At 31.7% G+C, this 19,690-nt stretch overlaps 1 protein-coding gene across 1 annotated transcript in view; it reads left to right on the plus strand.

Annotated features, from left to right (window-relative positions):
* Nucleotides 1–19,690, plus strand: part of LOC123719933 (protein amalgam-like) — a 99,100-nt gene that overhangs the window by 2,305 nt on the left and 77,105 nt on the right. Inside the window, exon 2 of the mRNA XM_045676253.1 lies at nt 9,376–9,532. Within this exon, the coding sequence (XP_045532209.1) occupies nt 9,466–9,532 (67 nt within the window). The 5' untranslated portion in view covers nt 9,376–9,465. The remainder of the gene's footprint in view (nt 1–9,375; nt 9,533–19,690) is intronic.

The raw sequence follows: 19,690 nt of genomic DNA on the forward strand, positions 1-19,690 counted from the left end.
GGCGTCATATTACATAAGAAATGCAAATAAAATGCAAATCTAATGCGTTTGCAAATTGTTATTGTACAATTTGCATAACCTTGACATTCGTTATTATCTATATGTATTGGCGCGTAAATTTTATATTTGTTTATTTACTTAATATTAAAAAATATATACTAATTTTGTGACTTTAAAACGTTTTATGTTATCCACTGGGAACGCTTCATTATGCCCCACATATATAAAATATATTTTTTATATGTTGACCTTGACGTTAGAGTTTGGTGTCTAATATAAAATTACACTGGAGTCTGAACTGTCGAGAGTATATTTTAAAGTTTTGCTACTGTCAAAGAATACGCGGAAATGAATCCCAATTAAGCAAATAACAGAGTACGTCTACTTCGTAGGGCTAGAATTTGTTGACAATTAACATACAGCCTGGGAATATGTCTACGTGCGTGAATAACAAATATATGTCAAAAATTCCGTATCTTATCGACTTTTGATAAAAGGATTATCTAAAAAGGTAACTGTGTCTGATACTGACAATAATAATTCACCTTCGCTATTTTAACATGTGATTATAGACGATCTCTATTCATAAAATATTATCTAATCAAAGTAAATGTTTAAAAAATAACTGTTTTGTAATATTTTCCTTTTCTGAGAAACGCTAAACAAACGTTTTCTTAAGAATATCTTTACCTTTTAAACAAGATTTTAATGTATCCGAAACCAAACGAACTAGATGAATTAATTGAGCATCCAATTCAAAATTAGAATGAACGGGATTAGGCAAGCTAGCCGGCAACACTTGTCAAAAAAACTAAGCAGCTGACAACCGTGGGAGATCAGCGGTTTCAGCTTTCTAACCTTGAAATCTAATACAAAAAGACATTTAGCAAACATGAGGGGCACAAAACAATTACTCTTCGAAAAAATAAAAGGTGTCAAAATCGAAGGGGCCGGGACCTTGAATTTTTGAAAAGGGTTCGCGGTACGTGATCATAATTTGAATGATTTGAATGTTAATGCGAATGGTATATTTCCGATGAAAGAATTAGGAACGAATTTGAATATTATGACAATTTGTTTTTTATTCACGTTCCAGATGGGCAAAGGAAACGAATTCCGTCACTAAGTATTAGGTACTTTTCCGTTTGGCGGCGCGATGTCAATTGAATTTGGTTCCACTAAATGATATCGACAATCGACGTTTTTACCTTTCTTGTCCTAGTTACTGTTTTTGTCATCTTATATTTAGCGTTTTAAATCGACTTTTTATATTAACTTATTGGAAGTTTTTTAACATTGTTCACTTTTGTCGGTATTACAGATATAATAATACACGAGTTATAAAATAACGTAAACAATAGTTTTGTAACAGATAAAAATATTTAATCAATATACTGACGACGAACAGATGCATGCGTGTTGTAATAATAATACGATTTAACAATATCTATTTGGTGCAAAATGTTTTATTTCATCTGTTTTTTTAATCGAATATACAAGAAATAAAAATAAGAAATCATATATGTATAAAGCATTTTGTTCAATTCCTTCAATCAGCTTTTCATCAGAATCAATCGGTAAAAGATGTGCAGGTGGTATTATTGTCCCTCTGACATACAACTCCAAAGAAAGCTAACCTCATTCACTTCCGAAACTAATTATCATAACCAGCTCATCTCGTTCATGAACGAATGCGGCAAAAAACTGAAGGATGTCAATGACAGCGCGCCAAAACCGAAAAGCCACAGACAATGAATTTGTTGACATGTTTTATTAATGGTAGAGTTTTTAACCGAAGTTAATCGATGATAATGTATTCCAATAATAGGCAATTTTATTTTATTGATCTTTAAAATAAGTACAGCTTGTGAATTATTAAGTTTCTACGTGACGGAAGTTATTTGCGAACTCTGAAAGTAATACTATTGCTCACTTTAAGTATGACGCAATATAGTTGAATCATCGGGTACTTCCTGAAAAAAGTGTCAACATTTAGAAACGAAAATCGATCTAAGTGAATACTTATTTAACTAGGTTTGCAGAGACAAAAGTAAAACACTGTAAAGTAGACTATGCTAGTTGCTAGTTAAATTAATTAATACGACACCTACCTGTTTCTTAAACTTAAAAATTATAGTTGCGGTTAATTTAGGCACCTTAAGGTCACTTGTAACAATTAAATGCAATAAAACTTTTTGTATTAAACCTTTTTTCGCAGTAATTGATACGGCCTACTTTGAACCTGTGTTTTCTTTTTGTGGAAAGGAAAAGCGATTTAGTATTTTGACCTTTTTGTATTATTTATTTTGCTGCTTTTGAAAGCGTATCGAATCCATGAAATTAGCTTCAAATTTGTTGTGTCTTATTCTAAAATCTATCTGATGACTTTCTCATTCTAAATTATATGAGATTATTTACCAGGGTTTATCTGGGAAAATAAACGATAACAAAATAAGAACTCATATACCGTTTTGACATATCTTTGATAAATCTATGGTGTAACTGTAAATTAAAAAAAAAACTGGCCTAAATCTTAAATTACACACGATTAGATAATCTATTCTAATACACACACAACTATAATTAATTGAAATATGTATATATATACATATAATACAGCTGAATATAACTATTAATGTGTAATTTAAAATTTCGCGTACTTCACTGCTACCATGGTGGGATCCCTATCGTTTCATTCCTGTGATTTTCTTTAAATGACTTATGTCAAGGGAACCTTATCAGACAGTTAACATTGACGCAATCGATATCTCGCTGATAATTTTGCAACGATACAACGTGTAGGAACTTATTTACTTTGAAAAGTATTCACGACGATTTTCCTCTATAGAAAATATAAATAATATAACTTTATTTTATTCCATAAAAACGTAATAAATTGTTTTTATATAGACCCAGGTGAAAGGTGTTATATATAGGTATAAGTATCCCCTACCGTCATCGGAATTTCGTATGTTCATCTGGCATAAGAAAATAGATAGTACATATATAATATTTTTACTTATTAGAACCTCATTCGTAGCAACGCTTTTAAACAGGATTTAACCTTTCCTTACGCCACACTTGTAGTTGCAAAACACTACTTGCAAATACTTGATCCTCTTGAATCTTCTTGGTTCTTGGTTTATAAGTATCCAATGTGCTGTCATAGTCGCGACACTAGGTAAACATTGTAACTCACTGTAAATACAAGTATTATTTATCATAAAAAAATATTTTTATTCGATATAAGTAAATGCATTTAGATTTTCTAACTCAGAAGTAAAATATACCTGTGTTAGGGTTTCCAGGTTTACCGTAGCAAACTTACGCTATAAATTGTACTTACAGTATAAGGATATTTGTGAGAATAATAATGTATGTTTAAACTTGTTATAACCATTCATGTTTTTAGTTCACTGTTTTATCTAGTTCTTTTAAATTATAGTTTTTGTTAAAACATTGGAGTTAATTTATTTTATTTCTTTATTGAAGTCACCACATACATAATAATCTACAGTATATGTGGTATCTTTTATAAAATAAATGACAATTAGTGTAAAAATGTTACAAAAACTTAATACTAGTACATTTTTATCTATTGTTCAGCAAAAAAAGTTACCAGCAAAACAGATTTCATATGAGAAGGGCACTTAACAAGGATTTTTTTAAATAGATCAACCCACTATCGTATATATAGAGTTAGAGACAATATATTAGTTATAGCAATAAATACTTTTAATTATATTATAACCTAGTTAATTATTATGTATCTTGTACAGCAGGACCTGACAAATTTTAAATAAATTATTTCGCAAGGAACAAACTATTTCGCATTTCTAATATTAGAACCGTTTAGTATTTACTGATCATAATGAAATCACTGCTGGTCAACAAGCAATTAAAGATAACGACTAATTTATCATATCAAAGAGTTAGTATCGTGAAAGTCGCCCCAGTGACCTCTGAGCAATATTTCATAATATACTTTAGTAATTAATATTACTTCGAGAAGGATATCTTTATATTAAAGAGAATTATTCTAGTAATAAATTAAAAACCCGAGTCTATAACTGGAAAATCCCATGTATGAATTGTCGCTTATATGCTGTTGGTAATTTTAAAAATAATCTTTCTCTACCTGCTGTCTGCACACTCCGTAGAACAACGATATAAATTACGTCAGTTCTTGTTTAGAATATCATAATTCCTTCGGGCTAATCATATAAGAATACTTTTCATAGCGAACCATACAGCATATACGATCAAACCACAGTACCTAGTTTAAAGGAAATAAAACTATGTTAGTCGGACAGAAACTAAGTACTGTGAATATCTTATACAAATAAGTTTGTAGTACAATGACCAAGGTTATATTGTGTCGCTAGGGGCCGCATCATATTTAAAATTTAGTACAATCGTGATTTACGTAATCTGATAAGTAGTACGATACCTAATGTATTCTTTATACGGAAAGTCTTCTACTCTAATACTCAGTCATCAAATGTATAATCATTAAATTTCATCCATGCCTGGCCCTTGAATTTAAACTGTTAGTAGTGATATTGGGCACTTCCTTATGATAAAAACCCTTTTTAGTAAATTAGGTTAGACTTAAATTACTTATTAGTCTTAAGTTAGGCTAGATCGCAATATTCCATGATGTCTTATTAAATACACACCAAAAACCATACTCTCCATACCAACCATAACTCATACATAAATATTCATAATTTTGTGTTGGAAGGATTTGGTTCGCTTTCTCTAAAATAAGGGAGGATTCTCGACCAATTTAACCACTGGCCCGAAGGCCCCAGAGGCTGAGGTCTGAAGTTGTATATATCCTTTGCAGCCGAAATAAATACGTTAGCGTGTTTCATGGTATGACGTCATCGTTCTTTAGTAAAGATTATTGGTGTCAATACAGTATGTTTAAACGACCTCAGGGTTGAGATAAGGCATCAGGCGAATTATGCTCTAATCAGTCCTGTTAGTGTAAAAAAGATAGTCACAACACAAGAACAAATACTAAACTAAACAATTTCACATTCGCTTTCTATTAGACAGATGTATTATCTTGAAGTATCAGGAGTAAGGTTTATTAACCTATGTATTGGTATACTTTACAAAGCTATCGTACAGTTTCATGAAAGTCCTTGCTCTTCAGACCCTTATTTTGTACAATGCCATCTAATTTCGTCTTCCCTATAATCTTAACAAAGGGGCCCGACGCGTTTGAATTAAATCATGATTTATGTTCATAACAGTGACATTACTTTTTACAACCTTTCCCTACGGCGATGCGTGAATCATAAATATTTAGAATACACATTCATTTAATAAATTTAGTTTCAAATTTTAAAGTGATAAACTGTGAAAATTAATTCAATTTGTGTTTATTTTATTTCTAATAATTAGCGCCTAAACGAGTCTAATCGATATAGTTCCAATTAGAGGTAATACTATAGTACACAGGCGCTTGTGAGTATGTGTATACTGCAGTACTCAGCGGCCTACCAGTACCCAGAAGTGGGAATTCTGTAGCTCACGTCATCCGCCGCGTCGTGGCTCTATTTGCTGACCAGTTATGTGTGGGCACGATATGGAGTGATGAAATTTTATATTTACTTTTCTGGGGGTGCAAAAGTTTTTGTTATTTTAAATTATATAAGTTTCGATTAATTGTTTGAATATATCTGTGATAATTCAAACAATTAATCGCAATCTATACAAAAACGTAAACGTTTATCTAGTTTGACAAACATTTACTATTCTGCGAGTAATGATTTTATATAATAAATCGCGTTGTGTAATAAATAAGTTTCTCTTGTTAACCAATGGCATTGGAAAGCCAAGCCCATGTCAAATTATTGACTCTTAACGATATAATATGACATTGAATACATCATCTAACACAGGGCGTGTGTGATAGTTTGCTTTTTAGGGCCAAAACATATTAAAACCTCTTTAATAGCAGTAAAATAAAAGAAATACAAAAGTTGTGGTTGATGTTTCTATAATTATGGTACTTAGAATAGCGATTTTATAATTGATACTCTATGGGAAAACAGATGAAGTAGTCTGCTATAAAATGGCATTTTAACATCGCAATGTGGTTTTATTAAGATTTTCTTACTCGGTTTCTCATAGAATTGACTTACGAAGTGTTCTTTATGACGCATAAGTCAACTTCCATGGACATCGTTGTATCACATGATCCTTAGTTTGCAACATAGCGGGTTTGTTGAATTATATATTACGAATATACGAAATCTTAATTATGAAGTCGAGATAGCTATAACACAGATAATATACAGTAGGGGCACTAGAAAGCATTTTATCTGTCTATAAACATAGTATTTACTTACAGTAATGTACCTCGTATATAAGGGAAGGAGTTATACAGCATCCATAACGAAAATTAGCGTTATTCTCAAGAACCTAATTATCAGTAAAGTAACCGTTATTGAAACCGTTATTATTAACGATCGGAACGGTCTCGAAATATTTTAGTTTTGGTCGATTTTCTTGATTATTTACACTTTACAGAGTAAAGGACTGTTAATGCACTCTTTAAACGTTTTAAGGTTTGAAAACTTTGAACTTTGAACTACCGCAGTTTTGCCAGCGATTTCGTGTTTGGCAAGATTTTTGTGACATCGTTTACAATCATTAATTTTTGTTAATTATACTTAACACACCATGTGTTTCCTGGTTTAGAAGTCCGTGTTCGTGACGTAATAGAAATATGTTCTGTAGTTATTAACATGAAAACATCCAACTTTAAAACGTCACAAATGAAAAAAAAACAATTCCAATACGAGGACGTAATTTTTTGTCGGCGTATCAATAAGAACCGTTTAAAATTTTATCATAATTTCTGCTTATACATTTTTAATAATTACAGATAACCCGTGTTTATTATTACAATTTTATGAGCTTCAACGATACATTATACCTTGTTAAAATTAATTGTTGAGATGCGTTTTAATATACCTGTTAAGTTAAGCGGAAGATGATCAATCATTTAACTTTAAATTACATTTCTTAACACCTAATTGCTAAAGCGTGCTATGGTTTTGTTGGTATTCATTTATTTTGCTATATTCCCACTTGGTCCTTCTTTAGTCTATTTGGATCTTATCGCCATTAAAGTTAAAAGTTAAAAGTAGATTTACTTTTTGATGAAAAGAGAGACATCGGTGCCAATATCATAATCATAAAAAACTGCATAAACTAAGGTTTCTGTATCTGTTTCGTGGTTATTAGTTTTTTTTCTAAAAGGCAAGTGGATCAGCCTTCTGATACACGCCGTCGACTTTTTAGATCATTTTTCCTTTACCGTGCCAGCGAGTGTTAAATGCGCATGTAGAAAGTCCATTGGTGAACAGCCGGGGTTATACCTTAACTTACTTTATATATTACAAAGTCGCCGCTACTGTCAACTGTCAACGCAACTGTCAACTCTCAACGCAACTGCTTTAATGACAGAGCGGTGTAGTACGGTTGTGGTGTGTATGGATTTATTTAAACTTAAATATAACAATTATTATTGAAAGGGACGCTATCATATATAAATCTTTTTGTACATCTCTTCTCTTATATGAAATACCTAAAGTATTAGTACCTTTACTTATTGTCTTTCTATTTAATATTTCAATTGAATTTTCTTATAATTTTCATCGTTTTACATTGTATTACGAAGAACCCGTGCTTACATTCTTATATAAACTCTCTACGTCTTAACAGTTAAGTTTATTTAAACATCAAAGACAAGCAGAGGAAGGACTGTATCAATAAATTCGTCTATTTTTACACTGACAACCCTAAGCACTTCCTGATTGGATGTATTTTAATCTATGCTTGAGATGACCAGATTGTCGATGGTATGCTGGGAGAAGCTATTAATCTTCTTGACCGGTGATTAAATTCATAACAAACTTTAAGTAATTTTCTAATGACTGAATATAAAAAGATGTGTAGATGTTTCAAAATAAGTTTTATAATTATTATATATTAACGCGTTTAATTAAATTTAAATTTCCTTCAAGATTTTGCTCATTTTAACAGGCACTATTAAAATAAATTTTCCTTAAGATTTTTTACAAAATTGCCATTAATGGGCACGTAGCCAAGACAGATTTTGCGTAGTGGAAGGAAAAGAACACATACTTTAAAGGAAAGAAGATTTTTTTAAGAATGATGCAAAAACCCATTACGCTTGTAATAATACTAAAAGTCCCACGAGTGTAGTGTTGCTAGAACCTTAAAATATGTTCTCAGTCTTGGACTTAGATTGGATCTCTTTCGTTGATCATTTTATTTACTCAACTGAGCTGTGTCTGACATTAAATCGTAAACCATCGAGCAAGTGTTCAATTGTATCACGAAAATATTTCAAATATTTTTGCTAAAACATAAATTCTTTTTAACATGGATTTAAGACGTGTACGACATATTTATGTAGCGCTCCTATTTTAGACCAATAAAATAGATATGCCGGGGTCAACAACGCTACCGTGGCAGTACAAGATAAGGCACGCGGTGCAGCGTTGCAAAATATCTTCTAGAAGTTTATTTTGAATTCTGATAAGATATAATACTTCCGCCTTCATCAAATCCCTTTAAGAAATTGCTTCTGAGATTCATATTTAGTTAAGTTGTAGTTATTTTTAATTTTAAGGTGTACTTTTTTTGCCTTACCGAGAAATATTGTTGCCAGAAAGTCTAAACTTATGTAAAACTTTACCATGGTAGTTAAAGTATAATACGCAGCTTAAGGCCTCTTTATGTTAAATAAATGTGCTTTGTTGTTTAATTAAATTTCAGATACAACGAAGCGATTTATATTTTTAAGTTATCTAAAGTTATGTTAAAACTAAGGATGAGAATCGAGATTTAGCACTAAGTGTAAGGTCCCGTATTAAGACATAGACATTATCAACTAAATACGCACAGAAACACAAAAATAATCAAATATAAGAAAGAGAAATTACGATTTTTTTTAACAATTATGATTGTTATGTGTGTGTCATGGATCAGCATGACACACACATAACAATCATCTGGATCAGCATTATGCTGAGGAGTAGATTCTGCCACACAACATATATCATAACATATATGGCATATGATCTCTACGGACCGGACATATGGATTCCGGTACACTTTTTGACCTATGAAAGTCGTACTTTGTGCTAAATATAAAATATGTTATCAATTTATCTAAAATGACCATAAAAACGAAAAATGCACAGAAATTTCAATATGAGGATAACAGTTATGTACAAAATGGGAACGTTTTTACTTTACATTCTATATCCGAATATTCAAATCATAGACAAATCTTGTATTACATATAATTTCTATCTTTTTCAGATTCCTAAGTGTAGTTAAGGAATGTGCCTTTAGTGACCAGTGTTGCTAGTGATAAAGTTTATTTTTAATCTTTAAAGTGTTCAGTAAGTCATGGAGTTAAGAAGATTATCTATATGTATAGCATTCTTCGTGTTTGCTTGCGTGTCACAATGCTCAGGTAAGATTTTCGTGTTATATTACATATTTAACTGATATATTGTCATCACCGCTGAATGTTCCATAAAGTAGGATCATATAACTACCCAGTAGGGCTTCTAGTCTTATCTAATTACCTATAATTTTTCTTCATTATCTACCCATAATTTCTACCCAGAAAGGTGAACAGCCTAAGCCAAATGAACATTTTTCTCGCCATCACTTCTTCGTTTTATGTTTAAGCTTGATAATCTGTGTTTAATTACTAATTAATAATTGTATTAATCATAGTTGACTATTTTTAGAAGTCATAACATTTACAATGGTCACTATTATGTTTATTTCTAATATCTTTATAGAAAACATAGTAAATATAAAGTTATAAACTTTCCAATGAATACATATGCGGAATGTTTGCTGTTGCAAACAGTATTTTATTTATATGATTATTTAAATTATTAACTAGACTAGAGGTTTAATCTGTACATAACAATAATAGTAAAACACTAATATTATTTTAAAAAACGCAACATATTTGTTGATAGTAGTAGTAACAAAGTCACAAAAAGTTAAATATATTTCGTTATCATACATCTAACATAAATTATATATACTAAAGATAGAAAGTATGATATATACAAAAAGCTTCAAACATTTACGAAAGAAAAACATAAATAAAAAATATTAAACACAAAACTATGTAATACCTGTAATTCGACTGTGTTGTGTGTGTGATGGTGTGAAAGTGAGGGTAGTGTAAGTGTTTTTACCATTATATTTGTAGATTTCGTCTCAATTACAATACGATTCCTTGTTATTTTAAAATCGTTACTCAGGCAGAAGAACGAGCGCAACAATCCGTAAATATTATTCTGACTAATACTAACAATTTTAGAATCTGGACTAGACTTGCAGTCTCGATTATTGAAAAAAGTAGGTCGGGCTAAAAATAACATCCAGGCATCATAATTATTACTATATTACATATACCAATTATCCGGCCGGTAATACCTTAATAAGGCATATAAACCTTTACCTTTGTTAGATTACGATGTAACATAATATAAGGAAACTTATGTAAAGCTTTAATACATTTTTCGTATAACATTACATCTTAGTACAAAGTACTTAGTGCCTATAAAAACAATCACTTTTCACATAAAATGTCAAAATCCATATAATATTTAATGGAGAATGAAATGAACGTACTCCAGATAGTTCGAACTAAAACTTATCACAAATTTAGGTTAGTCATCACAGAGAAACTTGTGAGGCCTTGGTTACAACAATCGTGAAAAACAAATTACATGGATTTTATCTGAATCGGGTCATTCACTTGATCAGATTGCTGTTTGTGTGATGTAATCTTTGTTTTAGTCAATACAAATTCAGTTGGTGGATAAAGGTAGAATTTATACAGATTTCGTGTTTATAGCGATTAAATGACCCCAGTATGGGGCAGAGGACTTCCACTTTGAGCCTCCCATCACGTTCAGTCTCAAGCTGTACATTTTACCTCAATCCAAATCTTTGTGGCTCTCATGCTGCATCCGCTACTGTGCGCCGTCGGGTTTGTTTGGTACAGCCAAGCTTCGGCTTTCCTTGGGGTTTCCAATCTAGCGCCCGCTTGGGGTTATGATTCGAATATTTTCAGAGCGGCCTATACAGAACATGTTCTTATAACATATGTTATTATGACTAGGTAATTTTTTTTACATACCATTATCTATATTATTATACTTTATATAAAGCTAAATGTGCTATAAGCGACATTACATCGAGAGTTTAATAGAGCAATTATACCATTTTAATAGACCCAATTAAACGGCCTTAACAAGAACTAACTCGTTAATGGAATGTAATTAGCCATCTCATTGACAGCCACATCAAAATCGGGCGACGTCAGTGACAACTGACAGCTGTCAACGCACTCTTTTGTTTTTGAAATCGTCATAGTAAGGTCCTTACATATTTAGTTAGCAACTGTATTAGTAATTATGATTAACGGAACAAAATGGGTAACGTTATCGCAATACGAACATTAAAGTATCAATTTAAAATTCAAATGAGATAATTTGGCCTAATCCAAACACACGCTACAGTTCATAAACCTTCGTATCGTGTCAATATGAAATTACTATAAAATATTATTTTGCGAGAATCCAGACATATAAATCAACAAGACACACCTCAAAGGCGGTTAATTGATTCTAATTAATTAGATATCCATTAATTTCGTTTAACAAGGCAGGGAATGCGATAAAAGAAATGGGCCATGCTTCTTACCTAGCTAACGAAACACGAAAGTATATAAGAGCAGCGATGTGAATATCAAATATAATGTATTTTATTACAAGTTTGAGACAGTTTTGAAAATTAACTTACTTAAGGTCCTGTCACCCGTGTGGGGTGGATGCTATCGGGCGAAGAACTCTAGTCTGTTTGGTCTGGAACACGCTATTTTTACTTCACTCCTCGTAACGCTTCTTTCGCTTTTGCAATTATGCTTCGTTGGCAGGTCTGCTTTAAACAGCCACGTTTCCTTGTGCATCCAGTCGAGAGCTTCCGTATGCCCCGCCCCACCGACTTCCATGTTCGCGGGTTTATAGTTCTGCTAAATATCCATAAGCTGTAAAACTTATTATACATTTTAATGGACTAGGAATTTTACTATACGTCAAATGAACTATAAAATGATTGAACATGTTTATGTAATATCAATTGAACTGAACGACACGATAACAATGGTTCATTCGAGTTTAATCCATTCGGTCATCAATCAAATGATCATGCATGATTAATGAGTTGATTGAATGAAAAACTAGTCTTGGTCATTTTTACGATTTGTTTTTATACGGATGCAGTGTAAATATTTGATCCGATTTGTTTAAAGTGTAATAAACTACGCTTTAACGTAATCGGAGTTAATCTTTATATTGTATTCAATGTAATATGTAATATGTAACAATTATTATTATTGCTATGACTTTGCTTACGCGATGTTTAAGGTGACTAATAATCTCTGTTTCTCCTGGAGTGCAGTGGCTGGACCGTGTGCCGTGAGTATCGCAGCAATGCTGGTTAATGCTGTAATACATTTCTGAATCTGATCTAAATTGCATCTGCACCTCGATTGATATTGTTAAATTACAACTGCAGAGTCTAACCAAATGGCAGTCAAATTCTATTAGAGTTAACTGTTAGAATTTAACTAGTGTTTCGTAAACTAATCAGTTGCTACATTGCCGGAATGTCATAGAACTGGTTATGTTAAGCTATTTATCATTGTTTTATTCAATTTAATACAAGTAGCTTACAATAATCGCCTTATCGTAACTACATCGTTGTATTAACATGCCATATGCGATTTTATCGTAAAAATCTTTTTAAATCGTCGGGAATTGAATACTAAGACTGGCCTTTAAATATGTTAACAGTAAATGCACATTATTATTTTAAGTCCTTTTCCTAAATTAACCGATTAAATAATAAATATTTATTCATGACAGATATACATACGGTTGTGACACTAGTCACCGCACTAGGGAGCCCCTGTGTTGTAGGTACAGTTCTTCCGTGGTATACGGTGCATGTTTAAAATATTTTATACCTTAAGGAGTGGTTGGTTAGTCTTTAGGTTACTTCTAATCAAACAAAAGCCTAGTAAGCCTTTGAGTATGCGTGAAAGTATGAGTATGTGGATGGATCTGAGTTATACACACTCACGTTATAGGTACGCTGTTTATTTAAGAGTGTGGTTAAGCGTGGGCTGTCTGTATTAGTTTCTGTCTTGATATGTAATGCCATGCCAAAATATGTAGTTTGAAGTTACTGTCGTTTTATAAAGAATATGAATAGGAAAATGAACCATAACTTACTGTTAGTCCTCGGTAAGTTAACATTAACTTAATCTATGATCACTTATAAATTTTTTCAAACTGCATATAAAACGATAGATTTATTCTCACATTGTAAAATAAAGTACCTAGAGGCAGTTTCTAAGGCGTGCGCGGACAATTAAAAAAAATGGTACTTGTGAATGAAGAACGAGATAGTTATGAAACAAAGATTACAATGTTGTGATACTCTTACGTAAATGATAAGGAGTGACTGATAACAAATGGTTAACTGCATTGCGCAAACAAGATGCGTAAAAAGTGAACTATAAAACGTTCGAGCTGTTATGAAGTTTTGAAATTAGGTCGTTTAAAAATTAATAATTTAATTTAAATTTTCTGTTAAATACTCGCTAAATAGATTTATGACATGATTTGTTATATAAAAAATATAAATGGAACAAAATGCTGGCGTAAAGGTTACGTTTGCGCTTTTAAAACCGTAAGGCTAAATAATAAACTAAAGCATTTTTGTTTCTATATAAAATAAAATCCAGTTATGATACCTTTTACATAGACCTAAGGTTTCTGTATCTGTTTCGTGATCAGTTGTTATTTCTAATATTCGTAGGAGGTCAGCTACGACGACAACATACGACGTTTTTTTTGTCTAAGGCATGCCATTTTCCTCACCAATTTCTCCTTGTTCGTACGAGCGAGTGTTAAATGCAGACAGAAACTCCTTTGATATACATATTGGCTTTCGAACTTACAACAACAGATCATATCTGTCCCACACTTAGAGTGGCCTTTAAATTTATATATAGGTACTATTTGTGATGGGACAAATTATCCATCAAATTGTAGATATATTCATCTTGAGGGATAAAGATTAATATAAATAATGGCTATAAACAACTAAGGAAGGTGTTACTTTACTATGTATATAAAAAATATTCGGACCGCGACATCTATACACTACTAATTCTAACTCCAAGCAAACTTACGTGAACTATACAATCTTCGACAAATATTTGTTTATTTGGCAAACCTTGGTCATGTTTGACCAACATTCATTAGCCTATTTCAATATTATTTATTGAGATTGCGAAGGATGTGCTGTGAATGTTGTCGTCTACGTTAGTTCATATGTATGTTGATTAAAATATTCTTTCCAAGTTATAGTATTATATGTTATCAAAATTGATGTAACTTATATAATAATTTAGCCCTACACGAAGGGCTATATCCGAACTAGGTAGGCTAGGTTTGTCGTCAAATTCCTTATTCCCTAAACATTTTCCTAATATGTAGCATAAATATAAAATAAAATATACTTCAAAGCTCAAGCTAAAAATGTTAAATGACAACTTGACGCATTATTTTAAAGGGATATTTACATCAAATTACGTCGCACGACGTAATCAATTTATGAATAATTAAATCAACAATCAAGTGATAGTACAATAATGTACTACTTCACTATCAAAAATTAATTAGTTCGAACCCGGCGAAACAATAATTGATTTGAATAGGCTAACGGGCATGCCTTATATAAAATGTCTAGTGCTTCGATATCGCGTTTTAAGTGACTACTAGCGCCATCTAGTTACAGGCACATAAGTAATTTAAATGTACTCTCCACAAACGTAGTGCAACGAAAAATATGTTTGTTAGTATATCAACTTATACGATACTACAATTTTGCTCACGTAAAGTTATATCGATATTAATTATTATTATAATTTCATTTTCTGTAAAAGGGTAGTGTAAAAGATTACTGCTGTCATTACATTCTGTCAAGCCATTCCTTCCAGGTTTGTTGCCAGAGTAAAGAAAGGGTGGCTATTTTTAGGTGAGCGTCATAAACTAATATGTGCCATTGTGTCAACCGGGGACGTCATAGTAAATATTGTTTTTGGTTTTTGCATGACCTTCTACACTGTGCTGGTTTTCTATGTAAGTATAATAAAAATATTTACCTATTGAAAAATACATGAATATAAGGCTAGAATCATGAGGCAAGAGGTTTATACAACACTTTATTAGAATACAGTTTGGTCGGGAATCGAACATAGGACCTTAAACTTCGTAGTAAACAGTACCTTTAAACGTCGAAATCCACAATATTAATTTTAAATATGGTACTTAAAGACAACAAGGTGTTCAAACATAGCTTCATTAAGTTAATAAGTTAAACTATAAATCATTAAAATCGATTTAGTTTGGCATGAGAATTGACCCCATGCCTCACAGCTGCAGACTAAACAAGTCACCAACGAACTAAGCGGTAAAAATATGTGGGTTTAATATAAACAACGTACTCACCAGGGCACAATGAACCTTTCTTTGGTTTAAAGGCAATATTTCTTTTCAATTTTCTTGTTCAGGGAGGCAGGAAAAATAGACTAAGTCACTATTTGGACGTCTTAAAATTAAGATTAAGATAGAAATAGAATCGCAAAAGTGCAAAAGGATTTTTTTTGTTTATTTTATTATTACTATTATTTGTTCAATAAATACGTATAGGTAGTTGTACATTATGAACAATCAAAAATAAATAATACGATCAATTTTATCAATCAAGCATTGTTTATAAAAAATGTACAATGTATAAATAACTATAATCTTAACACAAAGAAATGTGTTTAAAGTGAAGAAATATAATTATTACAATTCGTTCTCCAATATAAGAATGCATAATCGTTTCTAGTAGCATATTAGTATGTCAACTAGTAACACAGCTAATTAGTAAAGAAGTGACAGTTCACACTATGATGGTCACACGTGGTGCCTGCATGTGGGGTAGCCGACGGAGCGTGAAATTGTAAATATTTCACCTTTTTAAAGCTATTTTAAGCTTTTTAAAAACAAACACAAAAAGCTGTTTCTTACTTTGACTTACTACTGATTTTCAATGTGTACTTAAAATATTTACGGGTGAATAATTATTTGACATGTAATACAAATTTTAGTGGCGAAAGATTTTTTTTAATGATTTTCGTCTCTCATTAAATTTATTAATCAAATATTTGCGTACTTGTATACAAGTCAACTTTAAAGACACCTCGACACTTGGCACGGGCGTCAATAACAGGTTCTTAGTGTCGCACTTTGCACCTATCACCTTAAAATTAAAACGTAAACAAATCATTATAATATTATTGTAATGAATGTCCACACTTCGGAGAAATTGTGACCAATTTATTGTTTCACACATAAGCTATTTTCTATTAGCTATTATAGATTAATTTAATCATAACAATTAATAAATTTATTAACTCTTTAAAAAATTAAGCAAAAGAAATCGGACGACTCGGAAGTTCTAATAAATTCTACTGATATTTAACATTGTCAAATTTATATTTAAAACCAATTTAACGTCAATGATTTATCATCAGAATCAATCAACAGGCAATGATTATATCTGTATTAGTCATTCAATCAAGCTAAGAGATTCATTTCTATTCCGTCTGCAAAATAGGGTTGGCACATCGAATGTTAATGGTACACTTAGCATTGTGTATAAATTGATATAAAGTTTATAGGTTTTTAATGAGTCATTGTAAAATTTCACAATTTAAGCTTTTTTGCACACCTTTTTTCTTTGCACTGAAATGTATTGCCAGTGACAAAACATTTCAGTTTATTATACGATTGCACACAAAGTATTCATTTAAATAATTATATATTTACGTCATATACTTTATATTCTTACATTAATGCAACACATGAATATAGGTTCTCTGATTTATACAATTATTAATCTAAGAACGTAATTTCACTTACCCGTAACAACGAACCTTTTTACAACAAATTATGAATAATCTTTGTGAATTCAGACAGCGTGTAACGAAATTAGTGAAGTTTAGTTGCGTTTATTTCCAAATTAAATTCATGACGCAATAACCAAAGGACTGGACGAAGGCATATAGTACGTTAACTAATTAGGGGGAGTTTGTGCTGGAACGTAGGTAACTAAAAACTATACCGTTGTCTAGTTAAATAATAAATCGTCTTTAATAATTTTAAGTGGAACGGTTTAGGCCACGCACTGGACTATCTCTTTTCACCACAGATTAAATTATATTTGGCTTTAAGACGGAGACAGTGTAATGATTTTTAATTATCTATAAATAACAATAATTAAAAATTGATAAATATAAAATTAAATCAAATTTAATAAGTCCCTGTGTCAGCGTATTTACGCGCTGTATTTCGATTATTCGTTGAGCAAAGGAAGCACCAGCTCTGGAGATAATGGTACTATCTACCAGGTGCCAACTTAAACGTCCCTGTGTACTTGATCGCCATGGACCAAGGGACGTGACTCCAAAATCAATCTTGGAGAAAAGACAAATTTTAGCCGTGTATTATTTTCTGCATGCTCCGCGCCAGCATTTAGGCTTCTACGAGGGAAGTGAGTCGGGTCTAACAGGTCCACACTAGTAGCAACCCATACCAAAGCCCGTCCCATCCTCGAACGGATCAAAGACATCCTATATATAAAAATGCTTCCTTGCCAAATGACAGCCCTGTCAGTAAAAATGCAGTAAATTAAAAGTCCACTGTAAGGTCACTGTCGACGCTATTCGCAATACACATTCATTAAGCTAATAACCATTAATTGGTCTCACTGGTTCCGCATTACAATTCCTTTACAAGGTTTCCATGACTCACTTAATACTCAAAAATCTAGTGGCGCTATATCTAGGTAGGTATATGTCTATTTCGTTAATAAGCAAGTAAGTATATATATATATATATGACTGATACCAGTCTGTAGAAAAGTCAATCAGTGCCGTGATTTGAACGCAATGCTTCCAGGTTGAGAGACGGACTTTTGGGCAACATTATTCTTGTTTACTTTATCTGGCATTAAGGCTCTAATTGGATTTGTATCACAAAGTGCGTCAATAATAACAGTGATTACCGATATATTTATCATGATTTAACTCAAAGGTTGCGTTCCTTTATTTATTTTTATGATAAACGGCTTAAACATTTAACAGAAATAAAGCAATTTTATTACATGCTGTTATCGTTTTCTCTAGCGTTCCTAAACATCTCGTATCGCTCATTTATCAGGTAATACACGTATAAGCAAAACTGCATTTCAAAGTAAAGAAGTCCCTAAGTATTGTATCAGAGTAGAAGATCGTATGGGAAAAGTATTTAAAAGCAACTAATTGGTTTATATTAACCCTCAATATCACACAGACGATTGGCTTTCTAAATCATTGTCAAAATATCATATGCAGGATTACTCTATAATCCCTTCAACGAAATTAACCGTAAAATAACTGGTATATACCCTATTGTCACTTAATACTCGACGGCGTTGAAAGGGTTACAACTTACAAGTCGTGTGGTGTAAGTCACGAAAAAATTAAAATATATTAGTTTACATGCTTAGCATAAGATTACAAAGGTTAGTTTATTTTTAATACTATCTGATGAAGGTAACAAATAACTCTTGCGAAATTTATAGCGCTATCTTAAACGCAGATTACAGCGCTTAAAGGCTATCAACATATAAGTTGACAGATGGTTGGACATTTGAGGTTCTTTAAAAATGTCTGTTTAGTTTTGATTTATCTTGACTTAATGTCCTATAACCCCACAGTAAAACGTTATCTCATATCGGTATCTCACATAACAAAAGTTAACTGTAAAAGTTGAAGTTTGCCAATTCATTATCGACCTATAAAGTTAATAGCTATTATGAAGTATCAAAAATTGTGCGTTTTACAATATTAATTTTTATTAGTAGTAATTGATACCTATAGATTATGAAGATTTCTCAGTCTAGGTCAGCTACTGATAACTTTCGTGAAAATTTACTGTCAGTAAGGAGGCATATTGTATACTAACTAAACGCGTCACATACATGTTTTTTTTAAACCGCGTTCCCTTATAGCCTATACCACACATTTGAAAATATCTTCACACCTAACACAACTAATCAGTTTTTTAACTGTCACTTTTTATTTTTAATGTGCCATCAATGTCAAAAAGTAAGGGATGTGCGGAAGTGGTATTATAAATCGGTAATGACTTGTTTGTCTCATTCATAAATTAAATAAATAATTGCATATTTTTCGAAGTAATATTAGGTCCTTACATATGAAATTGGCGTTTTGTATGGGAGGAACAAAAAGTCGAATATTTTTAAATATAATATATTTAATTAATGTAAGTATGAACCATTGTTTTCTATGCACTTTTGCTATCTCATAGGTAGTTCATTGAAGTCTTTACTAAAAAAACCAGTCGGACGGGAATCAATAAAATCTGTGAAGGCGATTTGGACTGCCCCATCAGAATTAAATTTTTTCCCTTGC

Source organism: Pieris brassicae, chromosome 2 (assembly GCF_905147105.1).
Source record: "Pieris brassicae chromosome 2, ilPieBrab1.1, whole genome shotgun sequence".
Taxonomy (NCBI): Eukaryota; Metazoa; Arthropoda; class Insecta; order Lepidoptera; family Pieridae; genus Pieris; species Pieris brassicae.